Below are 27680 nucleotides of genomic sequence, written 5' to 3' on the forward strand. Positions count from 1 at the left end.
CCCCTATTACTATACCAATACGTACGAAAACAGAATGACGCTTGTTACTTTTGGTCTGGTAGTCAAATTTGTTTTGTTACGAAAGTAAAGATAGCGTGATTATTATTGAAAGGGTCGAGTTAAAAAACACGTGGACAGAGGGAAATTATTAATGGTATAAATTTCCCATTTCCCCTAAACTTAGAACTATCTAAGGAACTTTTTTCGCACAAACATACATATGTACATATACTTTAAGGTTCATTGACTCCAAGCGTGTATGTAGTTCGAAACACCAATTAAATTTGAACATATATTTTCACTTCAAAATATGGAATTATATTTGATAAATTATCCTTATTAGTAGAACCTGCATACGTAAAACATTCCGTCATAAACGGTTCACTGACTACTAAGTATGCCCAAATATGTTAAAATAGTATTTTACCATTTTTTTGGATGTAGAGGTCATTGACCGCTTGTTGTTAAGGAATTCTACATAGTTGAAAGTAGGCACCAAGATAATCAAATCGATTTTTTATCAAATTTTACCATATAGATTTGTTTATTGATTATTCTATCTATTTAATCTACTTAGAATGTCTCCAAGCCTACAACAAACCTACAAGATACGCCTTAATATCATATCTATTCATAACGAGATCGTTTTAGCCATAATAGAAGATGTTTGAGTAAATGCTTCAAATTGCTATCACTAAACGAATTTAGGAGTTAATAATTGTGCAGATAAACTACGAAACCATGATTAGTATAAATTGAGCAGTTATATTTTTTATTACTTAGTTAGGTACTTAAAATTAAAAACGACAGCACTACCTAATTAAAAAAAAACCTATATTTACACTAGATCTTACTTTTAAACCCATACAAGCCACTAGTTATCAACAAACCCATTACTACACAATCGTTCCAGATCATTCAAGCCTTCCAAAACAACCTGACGCATCCACGATTGTATAATAACTACACTATCCTCTATATTTATATCGATGATTCATGTCCCATACACCTGCGAGACACGTGCGTAAGCCCCGGCAAGGTGCATGTTTCCCGTATGCCTTTCGTATGTTAATAATTTGAAAACATGAATCGACTCCATACATCCCTTGTTACGATGTCTTATTTTTAAGATGTTCGTGTTGTAACTACATATATTTGAAATGTTTTAACTAACATTTTAATCGGTAATAGACGACTGCATAAATTATATGTGCATTAGAGAGAGACCTAGTTTAAAAATAAAGTTATCAATACAAACTTACTCATCTAATACGAAATCGACTACAAAATCACAAAAGCACTACGTATTTAAATTAATCGCATTACTCTTAAAAGGTACCTACTGCAAGAGATTCGATAATTCATGGCAAACTAGTCTTTACTGTATAACAAAAAGATACAAAAATTGTATCCAACTTAAATTATCCTTATTAGTAAAAAATACCTTTAGCAATGATACTTAGTCCTATCTAAAAGACTAAAACAGCTGTACATAAGAACACTACGTTAGTCATACTGTGCCTAGCCTTACTTATATTGAACTAATAAAATGCCTAACCGTAGCATAATGCGTCTGAATCATTTGCTATTTCCTTATACGGTTATTATATACGGCAATAGGAAAGCGGCGCCAACCTCCTTAAAGAAATGTGAACTCCATACGTTAGATACATAAGGATGTAGAATATTAACTATACATTCCGTAAGCTTGTATAAAAGCTAACTGTCTTGTGATGTGTTAACTGTTCCTAGTCAATATAAAAGGAAATAGTCTTTGTTATTATTATTCATTTAAAAACTTAAAAATTTAAGTGACCAGTGAACAAATATGTATGTTCGCGCAATCGCCTTTTAAAATCACTCTAAAATATTCACTAATCAGTAATCAGTGTGGTAATCTTTTATGTTTAGATTGTATCTTGTTTGTGATTTTCGATTAGATAAAGATAAATTTAAATTTATACAGCTAACGAACCTTACACACTAACAAGATTTTTATTAGGTATTAGGTATATCTTCGGGTAATTTTTTAATGTCCCGTTCAGACACTCGTAATATATAAAGTATAAACTGATCAATTTACTTTACTAAAGTCCGGTCGCGGAGCAGGAAGAATTTCGTACATTAACCTGTTATTACCTGTCACTGTCACTCCCTTGTAAAAATAATGTGTCTTGCTCGCACAGGTGCAATGACCGCCGTCCTTAGGGATTGTAAACCTTTAACCTGAGAGCGTAAGGTTTGTGTTTGCTTGATTGGTGTCAGGTGTTCAATTATGATTTTGTGAATTCAAAATGAATAAGAATAAACCTCAAACTCTTTATGTCCAATCAAAATCCGCCTAAGTTGAAATCGCGTGTTAGACTAACGTATTTCTGTAATATTGTACATAGTAAATTATTTTTTGAAAAATAAGGTCATAAAGAAGTTTCACTTCTCATGTGTGTACACGCACACTTTTTTATATAATACATAATATATCGTTGTTATTGAAAAAGTTAAAATGTAACTAACTAATAAGTATTGTAAATGAATAAAGGACATTTATTTAATAAATTAGTAAAAAACATTTTCTCCTCCAAATATTTCATGTAAACTGCACTTCATTCAAAAATGTTTGTGACCACTGTCAGTAGGTAAAGAGGTCATTGTACGAAATTCTTTCTGCTCCGCGACCGGACTTTAGCATTAAATTTTTTATCATTAACCTTCATAAAATAAACGTAAAAATCTAACCACCCATAAGCAAGTGCAAAAGCCTGTAAAACCGCAAAGAATTGAATACAAAAAAATTGATACATGCACAATTCAGTATTCCCATGTCAAATTTTATGCAACGTACAGTACGTATTTAAAACAAAAGTTACATAACCAGAGGTTATCAGCCGATTCGTTGCATACAAATAGTCCGAAAAACGTATTTAGTATACGTAATTCTGTCTGCGGGGACAACGCGTGAAAATTTTTAATAAGTGATGCTCCCAGCATGTTTGGAATAAGAATTGTGCATGACTTTCGTACCTACGTCACTTTTAAAAGTATCGTGCTTTACAGTTTATTACTAGCTATAAATAACTACTGAAAAGCAAGTGAATGAATATGTTTTATTGTAAGAGCAGTTAGTTTATTAGGTATGGAAAGTTTATGGACGTGTAATTGTTTAGAGTAGGTCCTGTTGTCTATGTATGTGTAATAAAAATAATCTATAATATAAAAATGAATCGCAAAATGTGTTGGTAAGCGCATAACTCGAGAACGGGTGGACCGATTTCGATAATTCTTTTTTTATTATATTCCTTGAAGTACCAGGATGGTTCTTATGTAGAGAAAACATAAATATGTACCACGGGCGAAGCCGGGGCGGACCGCTAGTAATAATTAAAAACTTTATGAAACGCATCAGACGCATTATAGGTACGTCCTCCACGCTGCACGCATAATATCTGCCAACTACGAAAAACATATGTACCTACTATATTGGGTATACTATTGCTATGCAATTTAATTATGTCTCTACTTAATAATAGGTATATTTTGATAACAATGAATTTAATCACCACGTCCCAGCCCCCAGGCGATGCGAATACGTCGAACTTTATGTATCTGTAACCTGCCTATAATTGTGTAGTTTCAATATGAATTTTCGCTACTGTAGGTACATCAGTGTGAACTTGGATGAAACTGAAATGCCTTAATTAAATTTTAAACAATAAACTACCCGACCAGGCAATAGTTGTTCTGTCAGAATATCTTTTCCACACAGGGCTATTAAGAATAATTTACGATCTTCTCAAGACCTACCGAATACCTACACATATTTTTTTCTAAAATTTATATACTCTGTTATTTTACGTAAAGGCAGGCTACAGATTATTGTACATAAAGTATTCATACACATATTAAAGAACACATTGATATTCACCAAGGTTTTATGCAGCCATAATAAAAATTCAAAATAGCGAAATTCTCACAACGCAAAGTACCAGTAAGTATGTCTCAAACAAAAAACATACACTGGCTCTCCTTGTTTCCTACATACAGCTAGATAAGGACAAAACATCTTGATTGGACTGCATTCACGAGAAAAAGAATTTTTTTTATCGATTGACGGCGACCGGGAGTAGCTAGTCCGCACAATGACAAATGGTCTCATGGAGAAATATCTACAGTTGTTGGCTGTCGTTGCTTTCTATTGTATAACGAGTATTGGTAGAGGAAAACTTAATAGCAATGATGGAGTGACATATTGTGTCGTGTCTGTATGAGAAAATAAGACGAATTGATCCACAATATCTAATATATATTTATAATAATAATATGCTCTAAACATAAGCTTGCAAAAGTTAATAGTTCTACTAGAAAAACTACGAATACGTTCGCACTCTTTCTACGTTCATAAAGTAGAATGAAATGCTCTGATAATATTTAATAAAGAATGCCTTTGTCTATACATAGCTAATATAATTAGTAAACACTTTCTGCATATTAAATACATTGTAAAAAGATGCAAATCATGAATCTTTTATAGCACTTAATTTTATTAGCCACAATTTAACTGTATCGGATATTGGAATAAGGCCAACTGCACATGTTGTAGTAAATCTAAACTAGCATAACGACGGAAGACTGCACTAGTGTTATAGCTTAAATTAAACGGAGATTAAGGTATAATCATGATTCATTGTGCACCGATCCTAATGCTACTAAGCCAAACCATTTCAATTTTTCGAAATTACACCTTCCCCGTAGACAAATTAGGTTTAAATTTTAATGAGAAACAACAGCAATTTGTTGAAAATTATACGCTTCATTTAGTAGAAACAACATAAAGTAGCTCTATAAATTTCATCACCAAACAATTTAGCCGCAAATTTAGATTAGAATCAGACCATTAGGCAAGTAAAAAAAACTTAAAAATCTAAAGTGCCTCCTAATGTTAGCGCTCGAAATTCCACTTGTAGGAAACTGAGACAAAACACAACATTAGCAATATTAAATCATGTGCTAGAGCGAGATGAAAACACATGAAAAAGCGTTTTAATTAAAGTACTGTTTTGAAAAATTACTCGTGTTTTCATTTAATTTAATAGCGAACACATCCACTTTTTAATATCAAGCTCACGACAAAATTCAGTTTCGTGAGCTTCCCATATAATTAAATTTCAGAAATTCTATTTTTCGAGAATTTTGCTTTCGAGAAAATGTTTCTTTAGACCCAACAGATTAAATGTACTTTACTACAACACTTAAATATTCTTTCAAGCTTTCGAAAGTTCTTTGTTTGGGCAGATACATTAGTAAAATTGAATTTATTTGAATAAATTTTCATACAGATAACCTTTTATACGATATATATTAAATATAAAGGAGGATGATGGTGTTTTGCTTATTTCCTCATATTACATAATAAATACATACCTATTTACCCGACTACGGCAAAGCAAAAGGAGGGTTATGATTTTGACAGGCTATGTATGTATGTATGTATGTATGTATGTATGTATGTATGTATGTATGTATGTTCATCTGTTCCCTCGTAACTTCTAAACTACTTATCAGAATTCGACAAATGACATATCATTAGAAGCGTCTTAATTGTCCGCTGGTTATAGGCTATATGGGGTTTCACAAAATCTAATGTGGCGCCCTCTAGCGGACAAAACATACAGAGTAAAAAAATAAAGTTAAGATAAATATGCCGTGTTTGGTATCATTTGAAAGCTTTTTACTTGCACATTTTGAATATATATATATTACTAGCATTTGCTTGTGACTTTACCTGTATTCATGGGCTGATTGCATATAATTCACATCTTTTCGTTCATAGCTTCTTTATTAGTTCATCAATTTAACTTTTGCACGCCTCATAAGCGAAGCGTTGAGGTGGGTACTACTGTCACTTCGCGCAAAACATCTGATTTTTCAAACTTAAAATGTCTTTATGTATCATACATTGCACTTGTAAGATAATACATACACACACATATTAAGAAAAAACACTATTTTTAACGTTCATGATATTTTTGATGTCATTTTTGTTATTTAAACTAGTTAAAAAACAGTTTAAAAAAGTTCTGTCTTGGACGTCCGTGTGTCTGTATGTGCGGATCTTTTTTCTTGTTAACACGATAGCGACCGAAATACTTTACTAATCGAGTCTTTTTTTTTCTCTTACGCTTGAGTATGCTCAGGAATAGAACCCTTTCATTTTTCAGGGTCTGATTCGATGTGGTTTAATTGTTATTAAATAAACAAAAATAATTATTAAAAAAAAATTATGAGGCGTGCACTTTTGGATTTTCCAAATTATTGTTTTATACTTTTTCAGCGTCGTTTTTTGTCGTAGTTGGGTTTTAGTTGTTTTACTTTTTATCTTGTTATTGAACCGTTTTCGTGACTCGCTAAGTCCAATATAAACCAAACCAACAATTATCGAGACTATTAGGTTTTCCTCAACGTATAATGATATTCGACCTTTGGACTTTCCTCATAAAATAGCAGGTCACTCGAAACCCAAATTGTTAAAATAAACTAAAGGGTAGTGTTATTGATAGGTCTGCACTAGACAGGATGTTATTAAAACTTAAAAACGCACGCACAGTCCGAATTAAAACTCTATGCACATGTATTTAAAGTTTAAACTCGTATAAAAATACAATTTCACCCTTCCAATTCCGTTCCTTTGCACCCCTTATTGACGTCATAGCATAATACAATTTTATAGACACTAAAAGCACACGATTGTGATAAATTTAACGTAATATTGAACTCTAAACTGGTGCAATAAAGGCGGTATTGGTTCGGATAGACCACACTCTAATTACACGTTTATGAGTTGTTTTTTGTAGGAAGGTTCAGGTCTATCGAATCATTTTAAAAATTCATAATAATATCGTGTAACATAAGAACATAGTGCTTTTAATACAGTACATTATGGGAGGTGAAAGTTAAGGGTGATTCAAATGGGGTAAACCCATAGTTAGGTGGATAACGAACGCTAGAGTCGCAAAACTTTTCAGGGAGGTTTGTTTGAATTTGATATTTCATGTTTTCGTTTTAAATCAGTTCTGAATTTAGAGCTAAAACTCTTAATTAATGCCTTATGTATACGTCTCGATACTAATTACATAACTATGTTTGATTAATATAACATACGTAATACGTATGTTTGTTTTGTTTTAGATCAATGGATGAACCGATTTTGTTCATGCTTATAATATGAATATATCTTCGAGGCTTCTTTATTCTGAGAATTAAAGTTCAATACCTCTAATGTGAGTTTTATTTCGTCCCTTGCCCTAATCCAAAACACTCAACTTTTCCGAACAGAATAATTATTTTTAACTTCTCAATAGGTAACAGAATTTGTACATACAAAATAGAGTACCTACAGACATATTATTCAAATTACCAGACACTTAACGTATAAATAATTTAACGAACAATATAGCAGTAATGGAAAATTAAATATAGATATAGACAGTTCAGTTTAACTGTTTAAATTGTTCGCCTACGCAAATCCGGGGATTGTATTTAATCAAACGTTGGTAGGCAATTTGTGAAATATATTTTAGATCGAAATATGATTTTCCATACTTATAACGTCTATTTTCGCTCATATAACGAATGGAAAACGAAATTGTAGTCAAATATTAACGTAATTTCTTGGCGTCAGAAATACCTTCTTGAATCTTGATATTTTTTTTTATAATATCGATATGTACTAAACTATCCCATATCACTTAAAACACATCTAAGGCATTATCTCTAAACCTAGCAAACATTTTACGCTATATGTACACAATATACATCACTCGAAAAATAAAATTTTCCTGTCTCAATATTACAATAAACCAGATTATATGCAATCACATCATTACTCTAAAGTCTAAAATGACAAATCACGAGAGAGGTCATACAACATGTTACTTTACGCAACCCAATAACCGCCTGATATAATTAATCGTGGGTACTGTACAGTGTACAGTATGAAATGTGTCGTTTAATTACGTTTGATGTACAACGCTATATTTCCCTTTGTATATTTACAATGGAATTTGGGTATTGTTACGATTTTAGCTTTGTCACAATAAATAGTTACGAATTACGACCGTACTGTGATACGATTCACAGAGGAATAAAAGCACAAAATACCTTAATAGATAAATGATTGAGTCGCAATCATAATACAGAATACGAAACAATTTTCTCAAGTAGGTAGTATAGAATAATATAAATTTCTGAAGTACACATGTGTTAAAAGTTAAAACAGTCACTAAAATTATTATACAATCATTTCAATCAATTCAATTTCAATCTTATAATTTATAATATGTATGTAGTATGTACCATTGATAGTTATATTGTAGTATCAAATTTTAGTTATACTGCAGGTAAGCGTAAAAATAAATACTACCGTAATTATGTGCACGTTTATTTCAGAAACGAGTTATCGTTGACCTTCTCTATAAGGTCAAGAAGTCGATAGTAATTTAATCGCAAAAAGTTTAGTGAGGTTGATCACCTTGTGTCTAAAACAAAAACGAAACTATGGTATGAGAGTTTTATCAACCTACGCTAGAAATTAATAATATACAGTACCTACCTATATTATCTCCTAGCAAGGATTAGCATCAATCTTCGATTATTCTGTGTTTTAGATCGATCTGCGTGCCATGGACTATCTTTCTAGCTTTTCTCAGAAAATTGATTGCTAGGATGACGGCTTTTGGAATAGGATCTAAGGTTATTACTTATTATTATTAACATCTATACAATACATGATATACCTACCTACATATCATGTAAAATTTTATAAAATTAATAAATGTTTTACTTTCTTCAATGCTTTCCTAAACGGCTTAATATACGACGAAATCAAGTAACACAATTCTGCATGTAAGTTATTTCCACAAAAAGTAGCAAAACTAGTGCCACTCAAATGACAAAATTAATGATATACACACATATTGCTAATAAATAGCTGATCCATTAATCGTCCAATCATGCGTGCATGTTACGATTTGTAAGGAATACAATTTCCAAATTATACGTGTCTAATTATAGATTAATTGCATCTATACACGAATGCTAACCGATTTGTCGTGTCGCTCCCGTGAAAAACAACGCTCGTTATGTACGGTACCTACGTGTCGTGGTTAGCAAAAACGAAACACGCCACGACATCATGATTGGTTTTCATTTGACCTATTTCATTTGACCGCTCGGTTTAAAAACACACTTATAAAGTGGAGTAAAAGCCATTCAAATCTCGACACAATATAGCATTTAAATATGTTTTATGATATTACACGAATAAAAAGGTACCTATAGTTTGAAAAATGATAAATGCAATAAAGGTTAGTGCTTAAAATGTAGGTCAACAATGTTTGTCCATTTTAATTTTGTAGTGCGCGATTACCTGACCGCCGTCATTGTAAATATTTATTACTTGGCTATAAGAATAGTGGTGTACATGTGTGGTCTAAATTACTCACCTACTAAGTTAACTATAAAAAGCGAACTTACGTTATTGAAAACAAATATCCAAATATAATTATGTTAATCTCGTTATGTCTATGTAATAAAATCCCATGTACCTACATAATATAATCTCAATCCAATTAAATGTATAAATCCTTCTATGAAATATGAAATACATAATATAATTCGTGTAAATTTTCACAACGTCGAGCATCTATTTTACGTGAGAAAGTCGAGAGTAAAAGCTCAAATCATTCCAACTCAAAATGATGAATCGATAAATTAAAAAAATTCTCCATAATTTCAAATTAATATTGCAATATGCAAACCTCAATTCAAGTAATGCTAACTTGGTAATGCACACAAATTCATTACTATGCTTAATTGTCATAATTTAGCTAAATAATGAAATTCACTTAAACAATACTGTAATTGGGTAATATTTTTTATTATTTACAATTGACATTAAATGCAATCAATTATTTTAATTAGCAAGAAAATTAGCAAATAATAGAGCTAATCATCATTTTTTATAATTAAACAACTCTTTAAAATTCATTTATAATATATGCTGTACCTATATTGTATAGGCTTGATAAAAATCATTTGTCATCAATTATTTTAGTCTGTGTTCTTTTAAAATAAGTAACAGATGAGATAAGTGTTCGTTTAAAAAGTTTAAAACTCCCATAATATCTAGATTGTGTATTGAAATACAATTCTAACTTCCATTCTTCAACTTTCATTCAATACTTTGTAAGCAAATACAATTTTCATCACTGACCATTCCCTCCTGTTACACTAGACATTTTGTATTGTTACTAAAAAAATGACTACTATTATAATAAATTGAGCCAGCTGCTCTATTTGGCTTCCTAAAACCAATTATCATTAAAATCTGTACAGCCGTTTTTGAGTTATCATTTGAACTTCAGCAGTAAATTTTTGCAATCTTACTAGTTCAAAAATCGTAGAGTGAACAGGTACCTTCTAGGGAAGCGCGTACCAGACCACATCTCAGCTTAACATCAGGTGAGATTGTGGTCAAGCGCTTCCCTATTCACAATTTAAAAAAATAACTAGCGGTCCATATAGACTGTACATCTAATAGCCTATAGCAGTCGGGGATCACATAACCTTCTTCCCAGTGTAAGAATTTTTAAATCAACTCAGTAGTTTCTGAGATAAGAATGTTCGAACAAACTCTTTTTATGTTATAAGTATACATATTCTGTTAAAATACCTATAATCATCTTTCCATTTTAGATATCATGATGTCATTGCTTAGAACAAGGCATCCACTATGTGTAAGCAAGTCAAAATTCACTATTTCCTTTTATAACTATGTGAGTCATTGATCAGTTGTTAATAATTGAAATAATAAAGTTGTGTGTAACATATAAATGCTAATTTTTAAGGCAAAAACCTTTAAACAATGTAACCCGTAGGTTTATACTTTAAAAATATGCTAATTGTTATAGTAAAACATTAAAACCAATAGGTTTGTTGATTTCTAAATATTAGATCCCGCGAACATATAATTTTTGGTATTTCCTTATAATTAAAAACTTGCAAACGCTGAATATAATTACATATGACATAAACTACCTTATCCAATATTTGTTGAAGAATATACTAATAATATACCTAGTTGATGTTTTTACCTATAACTTATGCAAAGTGAAAATGTATAAAGTCTGTTATTATTAATTGATAAAGGATAAAGAATCTACGCTAGCCACTGGTATTACAAAATAAAAAAATTAGATAATCTTAATTGAGAGTAATATGTTTAGTTGGTATTAATTATAATATTATATAAATAGGTCTTCAAACTAGATACAAGAAAGAAATAAAACCTAAAATAACTAAGGCATAATATGTCTTTTAATATATTATAGAACTACTTAATTTTTAATTACGAATGATCAAATAAAAGTAAGTACTGATGATTAACATGATCCTAAAATATTAATTATCTTGGAAAATAATAATAGTAACAAAATTGTCCTAAGTGTGTAAATTACAACGTGCGTACCGGCATACGCTGTGTTTGTAAACAATAACATATGTTTAACGAGCCGGCACCTCGATGTAAATTTTTTATATTTTCTACATACATTCACCTAAATTCTCCCAAAATTACAACCCCGTGCTATTTAGAACCTGCGAGATATTAAATATCAAACATAGTAGACTGGGAACAGTCCTAAACAACACATGTTATAATGCGCCAAAAATTGACAGAAGGCAGTCAAACATAATTTTGACGGGGGGCTACGAAAAGATAAGTAAACGAAATATTTTCACAGGAAAAAGTGTGGTTTTCAGTAATAATCATTGATAAAATATAGAAATACCAGCTGAAATATAATTTCCTCAATAAATATACAACGCCTCTGGCGGTAAGAACACGAAACCAAAACATGATGGCCGACACACAGTAGTTTTGATGACTGAACCTAAATGCGTAGAATACTCACACTTTCTTCCTCTTTTTCCATACCAGAAGGCATTTGAGGTACTGCACGGTTAATCGCCGAGTAGTCCGGTAAATCCGGAAGCTCCTCGGCGAGATATATCGGCATTGGTTTGGACGCATCCAGGGCCCTCGCCCTAAACGAGAGCTTCGACATTTTGTTGACAGAACAAAACACGCTAGCGTCGACACAAAAATGCACTAATAAATCACTTTTTAGCTCCTCCAGGAGGTCCTAAAGGACCTTAAACAGCACTTTGCACACTCTAGTTCGTTCCCATGGTTAATTTTTGCACGCACTCAGTCACAATTAATGAAAAACAATATCGAAACTTTACATATTGAGCGTACTTTACAGAAAGCCATCATGGCGGCTTTCCGTTTGGCGGACGACCATGACCAACTTCCACGAGCGCGACGTGCGCGGGAAGGAAACACGCGGGAACTGCTTGGATATTTTTAGAACTTTTTCATATTTTACACTATTATGATACATAAATCAAATTTAAAAATTATATTAAAATATTTAATTATTAAATTAGTGTTATATTATTTTATTTAAAGTAAAATTTTTATATAATTTAAGAAAGAGTACTGAAATGACATCGGACGTTTGTTGTCAAACCATAGACACTGTAAACGCTTAACGTTTCAATATACGATCAGAATGTTATCACAATATTCAAGTATCTATTTATTTTTATTGTTATTTATTGTATTTATTCCTTATAATAGTTCGACAAAATAATAAAAATGTTAAATGAAAATAACTATTTACTTTTTCTTTGTGTTTAGTTCTACGCGCATTTACTCTATGGTTTTTTTATACCTAGCAATACCATTATTTTTTCATAAAAAAAGTTAAAGCTGTAATTTCGTTCTTTCAATAATTATTATACAGATTTTCGCAAACGATACTGAACGATACGTTGAAATGTTTACTAATATAGAAGATATAAAATAAATAATAAATATATAATGTTGATGGTGCCGCTTTTTATGGAACATTTTACTTCACATGGCAGTACTGACGTTGCCCAAGAGCAAAGAGAACTCAAGAGAATCAAGTTTTATGTTTCGCGGTCTTTTTATATTTTTTCAAAAGACTGTGTCTGCTATCGACTGATGGCAATCAAGGTGAGCGTGTGAATTTTCTGTATATTTTCGTTAAATACAACAAAAAAAAGTACTCCACAATGTTTTAATATATTGTACAGAAATTCGTTATCAAACCACTTTTTTACATGATTACCTAGCTTAATATCTTTATTTATTGGTAAATTAGCTCGGACTATGTTTTTACAAATTTTGATAAAATCTGCGCATTTGTTTTTTGGTTCCGTACCGTACCAAAAGGCATGGGCGTAGCTATCCATGGGCTCAAGGTGGGGCAAAAATAAAAAATAATATGTAACCAGCAACTATACCTTGAACTATACCCAAAGTCATATCCCATCCTTCGAACCTCAAAAGGAAAAAAGGAAACCCTTAAAAAGGTTCACTTTGTTGTACATCTGTCTGTCTGTCTGTCTAAAAAGACCCAAAGAGTTCTCAGGAACGCGTGACGGTATCAAACTGAAAATAATACTGAATACTAAAGTCTATCGTCCCTTGAAGATGTGAAAAAATCAAACTAAACCAACACAATCAAAAGATACAGCCGTTTTTGCGTCATTCGCATGTCGCAAGGAATCAAAATCCAATTAGGCTAGTAGTTTAATTTTTTCACCGCTTCAAGGGACCGCAGTCGATATGAATTTAAGCATGATACCAGCTTACAAGCTAACAGGCAACAGCACGTGTTCCTGAGATAAAGGGTCTCGACTCTTGACAGACGGACAACAAGTTGATATACTCTGGGTTCTGTTTTTCCTTTTGTGTTTTGGAACCCTAAAAATATGGTTGGGGCTACTATTATAGTAGTATAATATAATACACACATCAACAAATTCTAGGGATCTTTGGTATTGCATCAAATATCTCCAAATCTATGGAAATGCCGGCGCCCGGCGGCACGGCCGGCGGCCGTGCCGAATGGCATTTACGATAGCATTTGCGACGGTATTTGCGATGGCAATTGAAATGGCATTTGCATGGCATTCACATGGTATTCGCATGACATTCGCATGGCATTTAGTGGAATTCCAGGGCATTTGTTTCCAGGGCATTTGCATGGCATTTCCATGGCATTCGCATGCAATTTCATGGCATTCACATGGCATTTCGAGGCATTTCATGGCATTCGCATGGCATTTCGTGGCATTTCCATGGGCATGGCATTCGCATGGCATTTCCATGGGCATGGCATTTCGTGGCATTTGCATGGCATTTCCATGGAATTTCCATGGCATATTCATGGCATTCGCATGGAATTCGCATGATATTCGCATGGCATTCGCATGATATTAGCATGGAATTTGCATGGCATTCGCATGATATTCGCATGGCATTTCCATGGAATTTGCATGGCATTTCGTGGCATTTCCAGGGAATTTGCATGGCATTTCCATGGCGTTACGAGGTAATTCCATGGCATTTGCATGGCATTTCAGGGCATTTGCATGGCATTTACATGATATTCGCATGGCATTTCCATGGAATTTGCATGGCATTTCGTGGCATTTCCAGGGAATTTGCATGGCATTTCCATGGCGTTACGAGGTAATTCCATGGCATTTGCATGGCATTTCAGGGCATTTGCATGGCATTTACATGGAATTCCCATGGCATTTTCATGGCATTCGCATGGAATTCGCATGATATTCGCATGGCATTCGCATGATATTATCATGGAATTTGCATGGTATTTCAGGGCATTCGCATGCATGCGCATGGCATTCGCATGACATTGCCATTGCATTCATGTTACATAGAAGCCTCAGCTACTTTCTTTTTCGAGTCTAATTCGTTATTCGAATTATTCAAAACACGTTATTGTTCACCTACCACACCACAAAATAGGTACATCCAAAAATGTGTCCCTAGCCGATTGGTCGCTGGGATTAGATCATTAGTGTGAATTTTCTTACGGATATTAAGCTTAGTAACTAGGTAGTACCTAGATAATTCAGTTTTTAGATTTGGTTAGGTACCTTCCAGGTCAAAGCCAGGGTGCGGCTTATACTAGCTGTTTCACCCGCGTGGCTCCGCTCCTGTTGGTCTTAGCGTAATGATACATATCCTATCTAACACCGAAAGAAATTTTCAAATCGGACCCGTAGTTCCCGAGATTAGCGCGTTCAAACAAACAAACAAACTCTTCAGCTTTATAATTTCAGCTGTATAATTTAATTAGTATTAGTATAGATTGTATCCATGACGTATATTCAATGTAAGTATCATAGAACATCAATAAACGATTAATCACTTTTATTGTTTTTTATTTATTTAAAAATGAATCCTACAAAATAATTGCCACTTCGCTTCCTAGATGTAAGAACTGTAATGCCTGTAGTTTTGTCATATTGAATTTAGGATGTTTATTGTTTAATGTGTATTCAATGTATCATGTAAGAGAACTAATAAACGATTTGTTATATTTTATACTGTTTTTTATTTATTTTAAAATGAAACCTGCTAAATAAAAGCTACTTTCATACTAGAAATCTGAAATTTATTAATTTAATATTAATATGTAATAATAATCATGTGGATATTATTACAAAAATCATCTATATTATTCAAATGAGAAACGATTTTTAGTGGAATGGATGGAATGGATCATTTTGTGAAATAATTTTTGAAATAGGTCCAGTAGTTCCTGGGATTAGCGCGTTCAAACAAGGCTGCTAAGTATCGTCACAATCCGTTCAGTGGTTTTCGTGTGAAAAAGCAACAAACATACATATCCATCCTCACAAACTTTTACTTTCACAGATACTAATATTATTAAAATTTTGTGATACAATAATTAATGTAGAAAGAGCACTCCATGCCATCTATTGAGATAATAAACAACCAAATTGAAAAATTAATTCTACAATTTTGTAGATATCGATGAAACGCAGTCTTTGTTGAAACTTTAATTTGTACATTTGTAACGTTAAAATGCTATTAGATAAATGAAAAAAATACGTAGGTAACTAGGTATACGGTCACGGGTCATCATTCGTCGCAACAGTACGCTGAAACACAAAATGCAGGTTCGAATCCAGCTTCATCATATAATATAATATTGAAATTGATATTTTTGGTTTTATGACATTCAAATGCTGTATAATTAAAAAATCAAACACTTAAAAGCATTTTAATAAATAGTAGTAGAATCAGCAATTGGGAGCTCGTCACAATTCTAAAAGTTCGATATAAATTTTAACAAATCTAAATAATGGACTGAGCTACAAATGCAATCGATGGCATTTTGTTTTATTTTTTAACTAGCATAAACACATAAAGCATCATTGGAAGAGGCACTGGGCTTGATGGTCATAAAGCCAAATGCAGTTCATCGATTGGAAATTACACATGTACGCACGTACCTAATACGAATTTACGAAGGTCGAATACAATTATTGATACAAACACAAACTATCTGTTACGATGATTCTCAAAAAAAATTAAGCTGTGCTTTGTTTACTTACGTATCTTGTACGTACTATCAAAAGCTAATAAATACCAAAGTTTGTATGTTTTACTGGTTAAATGTGCGGATCACACGGTGAAGATACTATAATATTTTATGTTAAGATTCTCTAATATAAAATGTTTGTAACAGGATGGCGGTTCTACAGGGGTCTTAGTACGCAATGACAAAAAGAAAAATGATGGTCAGAACGCTGATACCGGATACCTCAAGAAACTATAACGTTTTATATTAGAGAATCTTAACATAAAATATTATAGTATCTTCACCGTGTGTGATGCGCATTACTTGTTATGTAGCTAATAACTTCAAACCTACTAAACGGATCAGTATGAAATTTGCTACATGAATAGAATAGGTACAGTAGGTAAATGCAGGCTATTTTTTACCCGGGTACACCATACAATTTAAGTAACTGTAATCCTGGGTCTTGAGTAGGACGTTTCTGGCCGCTAGATGGCGTTCAATGTATCTACATTGGGCTTGGGCGATGGAAATTGCATCGCTCATGCTTCATAATCTTTGCAATAATTATTGTTTCATATGTTCTAATGGCACCGAACTAGTGGTAATTAGTTTCTTTTCTATTTTGACGATTGTAATTAAAGTCTAGTCATGAATGAATATGAGTTGGAAAATGTAATATGTTTTTGCCCAATTCCGATCGTATAATTTATATGTAATCTCATAAAGTATATAGTTTTTAAAAAGTGGTGAGGTTGGGGTGAAGAATAAGAAATGAAACACGTCAATATTAAGTAGTATAAGATTTATTTCAGACTAATAATAAATACTTATCACAGTAAATCTCAGTAAATCAGTAATGACCGGTCGTGGTGGAAAACCCTGAGGGAGGCCTTTGTCCAGCAGTGGACGTCCCACGGCTGACACGACGACGACGACGACGACAGTAAATCTCTATATTGCGTCCTTAATAATTTTGTGTGTACTTATACAAAATTTTCCGTTCACCATAGTAGGTTTAGGCTTCCCTAAAAACCTAAACAAAATTAAATATGTATGAGGATATATTTTAATACGTAAGTATTTTTTCACAAATTTGGATGGATTTAGAGATGATTTGAAAATACATTTGGACACGGTAGGTGGTGATGCTAATGATATCAAGTTTTGATTTTATACTATATATACTAATAGCGGTTCGTACATAATTGTAGGCCTATAGTACACAGGTAACCGTTCACAGAATTTTTTAAATCGGTCCTGTAGTTCCCGATATTAACGCGTTCAAACAAACTCTTCAGCTTTTTATTAGCACTAAGTAAAGATTTAATATGACGTTTAACGTAGCAAGTATTATACAAAGTACTAGCGGTCCGCCCCGGCTTCGACCGTGGTACATATGAAAAATAGATGTTGGCCGATTCTCAGACTTACCCGATATGCACAGAAAGTTTCATGAGAATCGGTCCAGCTGTTTTGCAGGAGTATGGTAACTAACATTGTGACACGAGAATTTTATATATAAGATGGACATAAATATACCCTATTGCTTTGGGATACAGATTACAGTTTTGGGATATTAGAAATAATAACACAAAAAGATCATTTAAACAATAATTTATTAAGATAATTCATTAGCAATTTAAACAAGTATATTTAATGTAAAATATTAATAAATTCATAGTGTTTGAGTATATTACAGTAATTTGTTTGAATTGTAACAATCACAACATAATTTACAATAGGGAAATTCAAAAACAATTCAGTCGAAAAACACTTTAAAAATTACATAAAACTTAAACACAATTTAGGAAACCTGTCCATTTCAAATGCATTTGTAACTAACAATGTTGTAATTAGTAAAATATAGATTAAAAAACCATAGAGCGTTATATAATGCAACTTTTCTGGCCAATTTCACAACTTACAAGTTTTAATTTAGTCTGTCAGTTAAAATGACAATCTAGAAAATATAGTATTGATTAGGCTATCAGTGACTTTATCAGTAAGTTGTGAAACTGGCAGTTACAAAAATAATAACTTCGCTTTCATATACCATATCTCATTAATAAAATATATTGAAAAACTTGATAATCATTTAATTTGTAAACAAAAATGCATTCCATACGTGTCACAGATACAGGAAACTTAATATTAATACAAAAATGGACAATTTCGTGATATCAAAACGAATAATTTAACATTTCGTAGAAAAACCCTAACTCAAGCTCATTTATATAATACATTTGAAGCCTTAAAATATCCTAAGTTAGCCGAAATTGAGATTATTATGCTCTTCTGTGCTACTTATATAGTTAACTGTTACAAATATAATAAAACATTGATTTTGTATATATATTTCATATTTTGGCATGTATTTGATGAAAACGATTTTATAAAAGAAAACTTGTATATGATTTTCACATTTTTAGAGATCAAAATTGTCATGTTATTAAAAAAAAAAACTCATACATGAAATTTAAGTAATAATTATAAACACAAATAGATATTTTGTAGGTTTTAAACTTCATACTCATTGCATAAAGATTATTTATGTTTTACAAATAAAAAGAGAACACTTATAACATTTTTCATACAAATGTAGTTTCAAAACTAACATATATAACTACATCTATATAAAAAATACTTATAAGGAATTAGTGTTTATAAATTTACTTAATTATAAAAAAAAAATGTCAAATCTATTGAAAAATTACATGATTTCTATGTATACAAAAATCGATATATTGTACATAATTTTAAATCTATATTGAATAAAAGTGTATTTTAGATACCATCGGCCAAAATATTATTAATTATAAATATAAATAATTGTCATTATCGTGAATACAGTTTCACTTTAGTTGCGTGTTCAAATATAATAAATATGAGATTGTCATGTTTGTTTGTTTGTCAATTACACGAAAACAAATGGAAAATTAAAAAAAATTGAACAAATAACTCGATTATATTTACTTTTTTCATAGAAATAAGTTTTAATTGGCTAAAAGAAATATGATTTTAATATAAAATAAGTTTTACTTTACTAAAAATGACCAAACAAGTACTTATACCAAAAACATAACTATAAATGTAGCTTTAAAAACATACTTTATAATTTTGTATCAAAGGCCAGATTTTTTGTCCAACACAAAAAATTAACTTTACATACTGTGTTTTTTCTATTTCTTTATACATAATTGACATACACCTACACTTTTAATAATTTACACAAATAATTTAACTTAAAATTTCACCCAATCAAGCAATTTTATTTAAAAACTTCTCGTAACTTTATTTCCAACACAACTAAAGTGTAACTCTAAAGTTATCTCCGCAACTAAAGTGAAACTGTGTCCACTTTCACTTTACATATTATATACCATTCTCGAATTTCACTTCACACTAACACATTACACTAAAATGTCACTTTACTGTCACTGAAGCACTTTAGATACACTATTAATATATATAACGAAATTATATATATGGCTTTTAATAATTATGTATTATATTATACATAATGAAACTGATAATTTTAAATGAAATTTTTTTAATAATTTTAATAGGTTAAAAGTAAATTAATTATGTGGTATTATAGAAATTATTAGTATTGTATTTATATTATTACATGAAATAAATAACTTTAACTTTAAGTAGACATAATTAAAATTTTAAGTAATGTAATATTATTTTCAGGTTATATTTTCCAATATTTTACATCTAACGTTGAATATTGCGTCTAAAATGGTACATAACAACTATAATACTTGATTTTCATTATATTAGCCCGTATTTGTTCCCATTACAAGGACAGACCTACAAACGTTAATTTTTTAAACACCTAAATCTTCCATACATTTATAAATTAAAGGTGCTTTTTCACCAATAATGTGCGAGGAATGTGTTTGTAATTACCAATCATATCGCTTCATTTAGTTTTAGTTTAAAGCAATACTATTGGTTATTTAAAAACACATTCCTCGCACATCATTTGTGGAAAATAACCTTTATTCCAATAACTATAAAGCTATATACTGTTGGTTATATTTTAATATTTACTTATTACATTACTAATAAAAATTTCTCATATATTGTTTATTCATATTAATAATTAGTAAAAGCCATATAATAAGTTTATTTCGCGTTAAGATGATCAGCTCTGTTCCAAAGACGCGTCCGATTGGTTGGCGCTTAAGGAATCGCCTTTCGGCATCACTTTTGGCGCGCTTTTGCCGACGAATATTTCAACCTCCTGAAAAATAAAAATAAAATAGATTAACTATACATAATCTGTATTAATGTAATAAATAGAAAAAAAAATGTATGCGTGTACTAGAGTACACACGTAAGAAGTGAAACTTCTTTATGACCTTAAAAATGTCACGAGTATGGCGTAACGCAAAAATGTCACGCGTACGGCGTAACGCAAAAATGTCACGCGTACGGCGTAACGCAAAAATGTCACGCGTACGGCGTAACGCAAAAACGTTACACTAAATTTTTGTCCAACCCCGATAAAGAAGTTTCACTTCAAAAATGTATTGTATTTGTTGGTACTAAATAAAAGTAGGGAATTTTCAACTGATTTTCGATAATCAAACGGAAATATCTGAAATGTATAAAATTAAGGGCATGTATTAAATATTCTATATTCCTTTTATCTAATTTTCTAAGTCTGATTTTAAACTGTTTAATTATAATAATGTTTAATGAGTATTAATTAATTTCATTCCTATTCAAATAAATAAATAAATGTTTTAATTCACATATACAGGGTGTCCCACTGTTGGTATACTAAGCTCAAAGGAGGTTATAGTTTTGCATACGCTGAGTACGTAAAAAATACTTATAAAATTCCAGACGCAGTTTTTTTTCAAATAGATGAATTCTTAAAACTCTATGTGTACACCCCTAACAAGCAACCCGCCCAACTTTGCCACCAGCACATGAGCTATTGTTTCAGATTATGTTTTCATAGACAAAATGCTCACATTAGCGAAGCGGTATATGCCGGCTGCGCGAAGCTAGAGAAGAAAACATGGATTTTCAGGAAAAGATTAGCAAAAATTTTTTGATGTTATTTTGTTGTTTAAGTATTTTTTGCGTGATCAGTGTATACAAAACTTCAAGTCCCTTCGCGCTTAGTATACCAATAGTGGGACACCCTGTATAAAAGTTTAAATTACATAAATCTTATAAAGCTACAATTTTATTAATTACATAAAATTCTCGTACATCTACTATTTATTATCATAAAAATAAATATAAATATATACCTGACTCCCTTCAACTCCCATATCGTTGTCTCTTTCTTGACTCTGACCGGCGACGGTTGCACGCGCGGCCAGTTGTCTCTCTCTAGCTACACGCCTGTAAAGTGTAAAGTGAAAGTGTAAAGTCAAAGTGTAAAGGTAAAGTGAAATTTTTGGTGGAGAGGTAGAGGTAAAGTTAAATTTTAGTGGAAAGTTAAAAGTTAAGTGGAAAATTGCTAGACATTTATGTAAAAATGGATTTCCCTTATATTGGGCCAAAAAAATGAATTTCAATTAAAATGAAAGGTATGCTCACTGCTCAGGTCATAAGGATTATACAGTATCAAGGTGTTCCAACGTAATGTTAAATGTAACGTAATGTGAATAGAACTAATAACAATCATTACTTATATCATAATTATGAGCCAAAAATTTTTAGGACTGGACATATCATTTAAAGTTATTTGGAAATTGTATCTTTGCATGCTTTATACATTACTAGCATAACGCCCGCGGCTTCGCCCGCTTTGTCTACAACCTTATAAATTATGTACTAAAACTTTCCTCTTAAATCACTCTGTCTATTAAAAAAAACCGCATCCAAATCCGTTGCGTAGTTTTAAAGATTTAAGCATACGAAGGGACATAGGGACAGAGAAAGCGACTTTGTTTTATACTATGTAGTGATGCTGTTCATGTTAATCGAGTGCAAAGAGGGTATACATACACTGGGGTATCTAAGTATCTTTCTTACTATTAAAATCCAACTCAAGTGAGCTATTGACATAGAAATAAATTAACATATTGTATACAAAACCTTAACAATTAACATATTTGGTTGAAATTTACTGGTATGACATTCTCATCGCTATAAGAACCTTCCTCAGTAAAAACGTTAAAAATATAGGCGATTCATCTTTAATGGATCGTCATATTTAAGCTATTATTATTTGTGTATATTTTTAACTAGCTGCCCCGGCATACGTTGTTCTACCTTATATACTTTTTTTTTCTCCCCATTAAGATCCTCTCAGCTTCCTTATGCCTTAACAAAAATATTCCGAGCCGTTCTCGAGTTTTACGCTTAGCAACATATTCTGCAATTCATTTTTATTATATAGGCTAGCTGTGCCCCGCGGTTTTACCCGCATTGCTCCGCTCCTGTTGGTCTTAGCGTGATAATATATATCTCCTATAGCCTTCCTCTATGAATGGGCTATCTAATACCGAAAAAAATTTTCAAAGTAGTTCCTGAGATTAGCACGTTCAAACAAACAAACAAACTCTTCAGCTTTATAATATTAGTATAAATAATTATAAGTATAGATAAACTATAATACCTGCGATGCTCCAACATAGCTTTCCTATCGGCTTCTCTCTTTTCCGCAGCGAGTCTTGCCTTTTCGTTTTTCACTTGCGGAGTGCGAACCACTTTGCCCCTTGCGGGGGAAGCCGTGGGTTTCGCTATTGGTGCCGCTATCTGAAATATTACAATAATATTTTTTAAATAAAAATAACAAATTAAAAAGACGTGTGTCACTCGGGGACTGCCGCGGTAAAGCTATTGCATGCTATGCCTTCAAGCCACACCTCCGCGCCCGTCCCCGTGGGGAGCGTGAGGTTTTTTCGTTACGGAATTTCTGGATTCGGTCCCCGCGCTCAAGGCCCGCGATAGAGGCTATGCAATAGCTTAAAATTACATAGTTCAAGAATTGAAACAGATGCAAAAAAAATCGGTAAAAATCGGTTCAGTCGTTTAGGAATAGTTCAGATACAAAGATAAGAATAATTATACATTATGTACAGATTATAGATAAGTAGCATACCTCTTGCCAATTATTAGCTTTCTACACATCAATATGTGCGTTCAAAAACTCTGCCTTATTAGCGCGTCGGCAGAGTTTTGTTTCGGACACTTGTTATTACAATGTATACAATATGCCACTAAGAAAAATATAAATATCTCTCAAATTATGGCAACTTGTGATGAAAACAGCACTAGGCTTTTTTGTATGTATCTTTTATATCTGTTATAATTTCCGTTTTGTATGTTGTCCTAAATAAATAAAATAAAATAAACTATAGCTTCCAAGTAGCATACCTCTTGCCAATTATTAGCTTTCAATGCATCAATGTGTGCATATAGAGCGTCCACATTCCTAACTTGCAAGCAGACCATGTCCCAAAAGCCTTGTAGATCTTCCAATGTTGTGGGGAACTGCTCGTCACCACGCTCGTTTATATTATTGTAGCAGAGACCTGGAATGTTTTAGGGGTTTTTGTGAGAAAAAAAAACAAAAAATAATGTATTTTTTTTGTGGCCAATGTAATAAAAAGTAGTGTCTACTGTGTATATGGGTTCTGTGGGTTCGATTCCCGGTGAAGACGAAGAAAAAATGTCTCGGTCGGCAGGACACAGAAGGCTGATCACCTACTTGTCCCTAAAGAAAATCGATCAGTGAAACATATGTATAATGCATCTGCCCCTTACTCCACTAGGGGACATAGGACTTCACTCACACACTGTGTATATGAGAAGTTTGACTATAAATCGTGTTCATATTGCATTGTAAATGATAATTAAAATAACATCAAATCATTCAGTTACTACTTAAATGTTATTGCACAAAAAAAATTTCAAGGATTATTAAAAAAAAATACAAGCTTATTTGATGTTATTTGAAAATGGATTACGGTCCGAATTTATAAAAGAATGTAAATATAACATGACTAGTTGTCCCCCCGGCTTCGCCCGTGGTACATATTTCGCAATAAAAGGTAGCCTATGTTCTTTCTCAGGGTCTAAAGATTATCTGTGCCAAATTTCATCAAAATCGGTCCATTAGTTTATGCGTGAAAACCATACATAGATACATACAAACCTTTCCTCTTTATAATATTAGTATAGATAAACAAAACCCATACTAACCTTCAAACTGTTGCATTTTCTGCGTAGCTAGTAGTCTGGCTTTGCCTGACGCCGCTCGGAGCAATCCCAATATTTCTTCACTGATATTCTCTTGGTTCTGAAATTTGTTACGTAATAAAATTAATACAAATAAATACATATTTTTGGTTTTTGCTTAGTCTGAAAAAAGAAAGGATATTATTGCACGACTCATAATTATAAGCATTCTCTACAATCGATTTTTTTTAATTATGTTATCTAGCTGTTTATTTATACTACCTTGTAGTGTGGCTTTTTGTAGCATTATTTATTCAAAACATATGTTCATATCTTGTGTTATGGTGTTATAAAAATAAAAATGATGGATTGAATAAATATACAAATACTCAAGAAACAGTTAGAGCGTAGACGCACTATGCGGGTAGCCGCATTGCGGGTAGCCGTCCGGCTGACCGCAAGCACAATTATGTACGTAATATTCATTTCTATGCGCACTGTGCGGTCTGCGGTTACGTACATAATTGTGCTTGCGGTCAGCCGGACGGCTAACCGCAATGCGGCTACCCGCATAATGCGTATACGCTCTTATTAAAGAGAAAAAAGTCTCAAGTTTTTTATAATTTCTACTACCAATTCTATTTCTTCTTCAAATTAGACTTATTAGTCTAATTTGAAGAAGTTGAAGTTTGAAGAATTAAACATATTCATATTATACTACCATAATCTCAAAATATTGTTTTTTTTTTTTTGTTATTTTCCTACTCATTCATAATAGAACATAGAACAATAAATCAGTTCTAAGTTCAGATATAAAGTGATGTGTTTTAAATCATTTTAGATCAATTTAACATTGAAGATTTCAATGGCAAATTAATACAAGAATTATAAGGTGTATTTTAAATATTTCTATAGAAACAAAGTCTATATATCAATTTTTTGAATTAATATTAATTTTATAGTAATGATTTATAAATATCTGTATCCAAATTTCTTGTAAATGAATAAGTGATTTACTAATATTTTTTTTTTAATTTAAAAATTGTCGAATAAATTTCTGTCGCCTTAAAGAGTAATAAATAATAATATATAAGAACTCACCTGTAAGCTTTCCAATTCCTTCTCAGCTCCAACGGCGAGCGCAATGAGCCGCTCCGTTTCCTTCTTCTCCAAATCGATGAAATAATACGCGTCTTTAACAACCTCCCCATTACTTGTCCCCACACCATTCACACCATTCGATTTCACACTGTCTATTATCACAGTATCACCATTCGCCACTGCACTAACTTTCTCATCAGTCTTTTCTTGCGGAATATCCGATTTCTGAGGCGACAAATCCGCTTTACTCTTCCTCGGGGATAGAACTGGTAATTGCGCACGAAATTCCGGCCGCAAATGCCTCATAACCGGTAGGACAGACGAGTCTTCTTTCGTAGGACTGCTGTTTTCACTGTCGAAGCTGTCGTCTGATCTCCGCGGAGACACGAACCTATCGCTCTGGCAGTTCAGAGATTTCTCTGTTAGGACTTTGGCCTCATCGTCCTCGCTCGAACTCTTCAATTTGTGTCGCTTTTGATTGAAAAAGCCTTGAGCCAACGCGCCTGGTCCGTACAGACGCTCAACGCGCTGCTGTATGAAACTTTTCATGGGACTCGTCAATTGCTCCCCATTTTCCTTAGTTATCTCTACCCTCTTCGAAACTTCGTTGGACGAAATAGTATACGATTCAGCACTAAACCTACTCTCCTTGCCATTCGTTGTTACCGTTTGCCTAAAATTTGATTCCGAATAACTAGACTTAAAGGCTACTTCCTTAGCATTATCCACTTCGTCCTTCTGAAGCATTGAGGACGCAAAGTTTTTGCTCTCAGTCGATATGTACGAACGACTGGTGGTCGTCATCGTTGGTCCCAGGAAGTCGTTCTTCAACTGCTTATTCTCAGCAGCCATATAAGCATGGGAGGGCGTAGCTATATATGGATCCGTGTGCGCCTTTGAAGGCGCTTTTGGTGTCAAATTCGTCCGAGTATCATGAGGAACGAACGTCGGCACCAGCAGTTTGTTAGCGCTGACAGGCACAGGCACGAGAAGCGAGTTATTTTCGCTTCTGTACTGGTATGTGTGTGTTATCGGCCTTATGGGCGATGCTTCGCGGCTTTTATTGATGTCCTGGCGTAATTTGGAATCGTATGTCGTGAGATTCGTGTAACCATTGACGGAGCATGCCAAATTTAAATAGCTGGGCTTCTTTTGCGGTGGATCGTCGCGTTTCTTGTGATGACTTCGCGATCTGTGACTCGACGAGTCTACGAGAATCTTTGGAGGTGGTTTTAAGAGGTTTTCTGACTTCTGAGCTTGATGTTTTGGTGTTGGTGTAGAATCTTCAGGAGTTCTTGGTGGTGATAGAGGAGTCGGAGTGATATTTGGTTGTAGGGAACCAGCCCTTTCTTGTATTCGCGATGTGAATTCCTTTATCCGACTAGTTGTTGATGATGGTGTTAAGAGATTCAAGCTTCCTGATGTGGTATCTGTAAGAAATACATTTTCATTAGTCTGATTATTAGTGTGCTGATCATAAAATTGAATAAAACGATTGTTGAACTTTTACTTCATATCACATCAATAAGAACATTAATGAGAAGAGGATGTTTATTTTACATTTAATTTAATTTAATTCGATTATATGCACACAAGAGGCTACCTATTTGTTATAAACAATGGTATTTTTGTGCCAAAAAAAAATAATCTACACAAAATTATAATACTACACTTCAACACATACTTATGTACAAACATATATCTTCAACTTAATCTCAAATCACATCTATGATTAAAAATTACATAAGTATTACAACATCACAAAACAAACATGACACCGTGACTGAACAATGCAAAAAATCTACAAAGATAATGTCAAAGCACTTATTTAGCATATTTTATACAAATACGGCGCTAATATTACGCAAATTCTAAGCATTGAGCAACTCACACGTAAACATTGGGAAATAA

The 27680-nt window shown here is 32.5% G+C and overlaps 2 protein-coding genes and 1 long non-coding RNA gene across 3 annotated transcripts in view; 1 reads left to right on the top strand and 2 right to left on the bottom strand.

Moving 5' to 3' along the window:
* E(Pc) (Enhancer of Polycomb) overlaps positions 1–12364 on the bottom strand; it is a 102060-nt gene extending 89696 nt beyond the window's left edge. Inside the window, exon 1 of the mRNA XM_089712130.1 lies at positions 11967–12364. Coding sequence (XP_089568256.1) covers positions 11967–12119 — 153 coding nt within the window. The 5' untranslated portion in view covers positions 12120–12364. The remainder of the gene's footprint in view (positions 1–11966) is intronic.
* The window catches only part of LOC149476216 (uncharacterized), a 263269-nt gene extending 241593 nt beyond the window's left edge, over positions 1–21676 (top strand). The window contains exon 3 of the long non-coding RNA XR_016317885.1: positions 21286–21676. This is a non-coding gene — a long non-coding RNA (uncharacterized LOC149476216). The remainder of the gene's footprint in view (positions 1–21285) is intronic.
* LOC149476223 (uncharacterized) overlaps positions 20108–27680 on the bottom strand; it is a 44129-nt gene continuing 36556 nt past the window's right edge. The window contains exons 3-8 of the mRNA XM_089712136.1: positions 25770–27199; positions 24693–24789; positions 23865–24022; positions 23104–23243; positions 21788–21881; positions 20108–20763 (exon numbers count right to left, since the gene is read on the bottom strand). Coding sequence (XP_089568262.1) covers positions 20665–20763; positions 21788–21881; positions 23104–23243; positions 23865–24022; positions 24693–24789; positions 25770–27199 — 2018 coding nt within the window. The 3' untranslated portion in view covers positions 20108–20664. The remainder of the gene's footprint in view (positions 20764–21787; positions 21882–23103; positions 23244–23864; positions 24023–24692; positions 24790–25769; positions 27200–27680) is intronic.

Source organism: Colias philodice, chromosome 28 (genome assembly GCF_061535455.1).
Source record: "Colias philodice isolate Cphi_HAF_F1 chromosome 28, ilColPhil1 Martin Lab GWU primary, whole genome shotgun sequence".
In the NCBI taxonomy this organism is placed as follows: domain Eukaryota; kingdom Metazoa; phylum Arthropoda; class Insecta; order Lepidoptera; family Pieridae; genus Colias; species Colias philodice.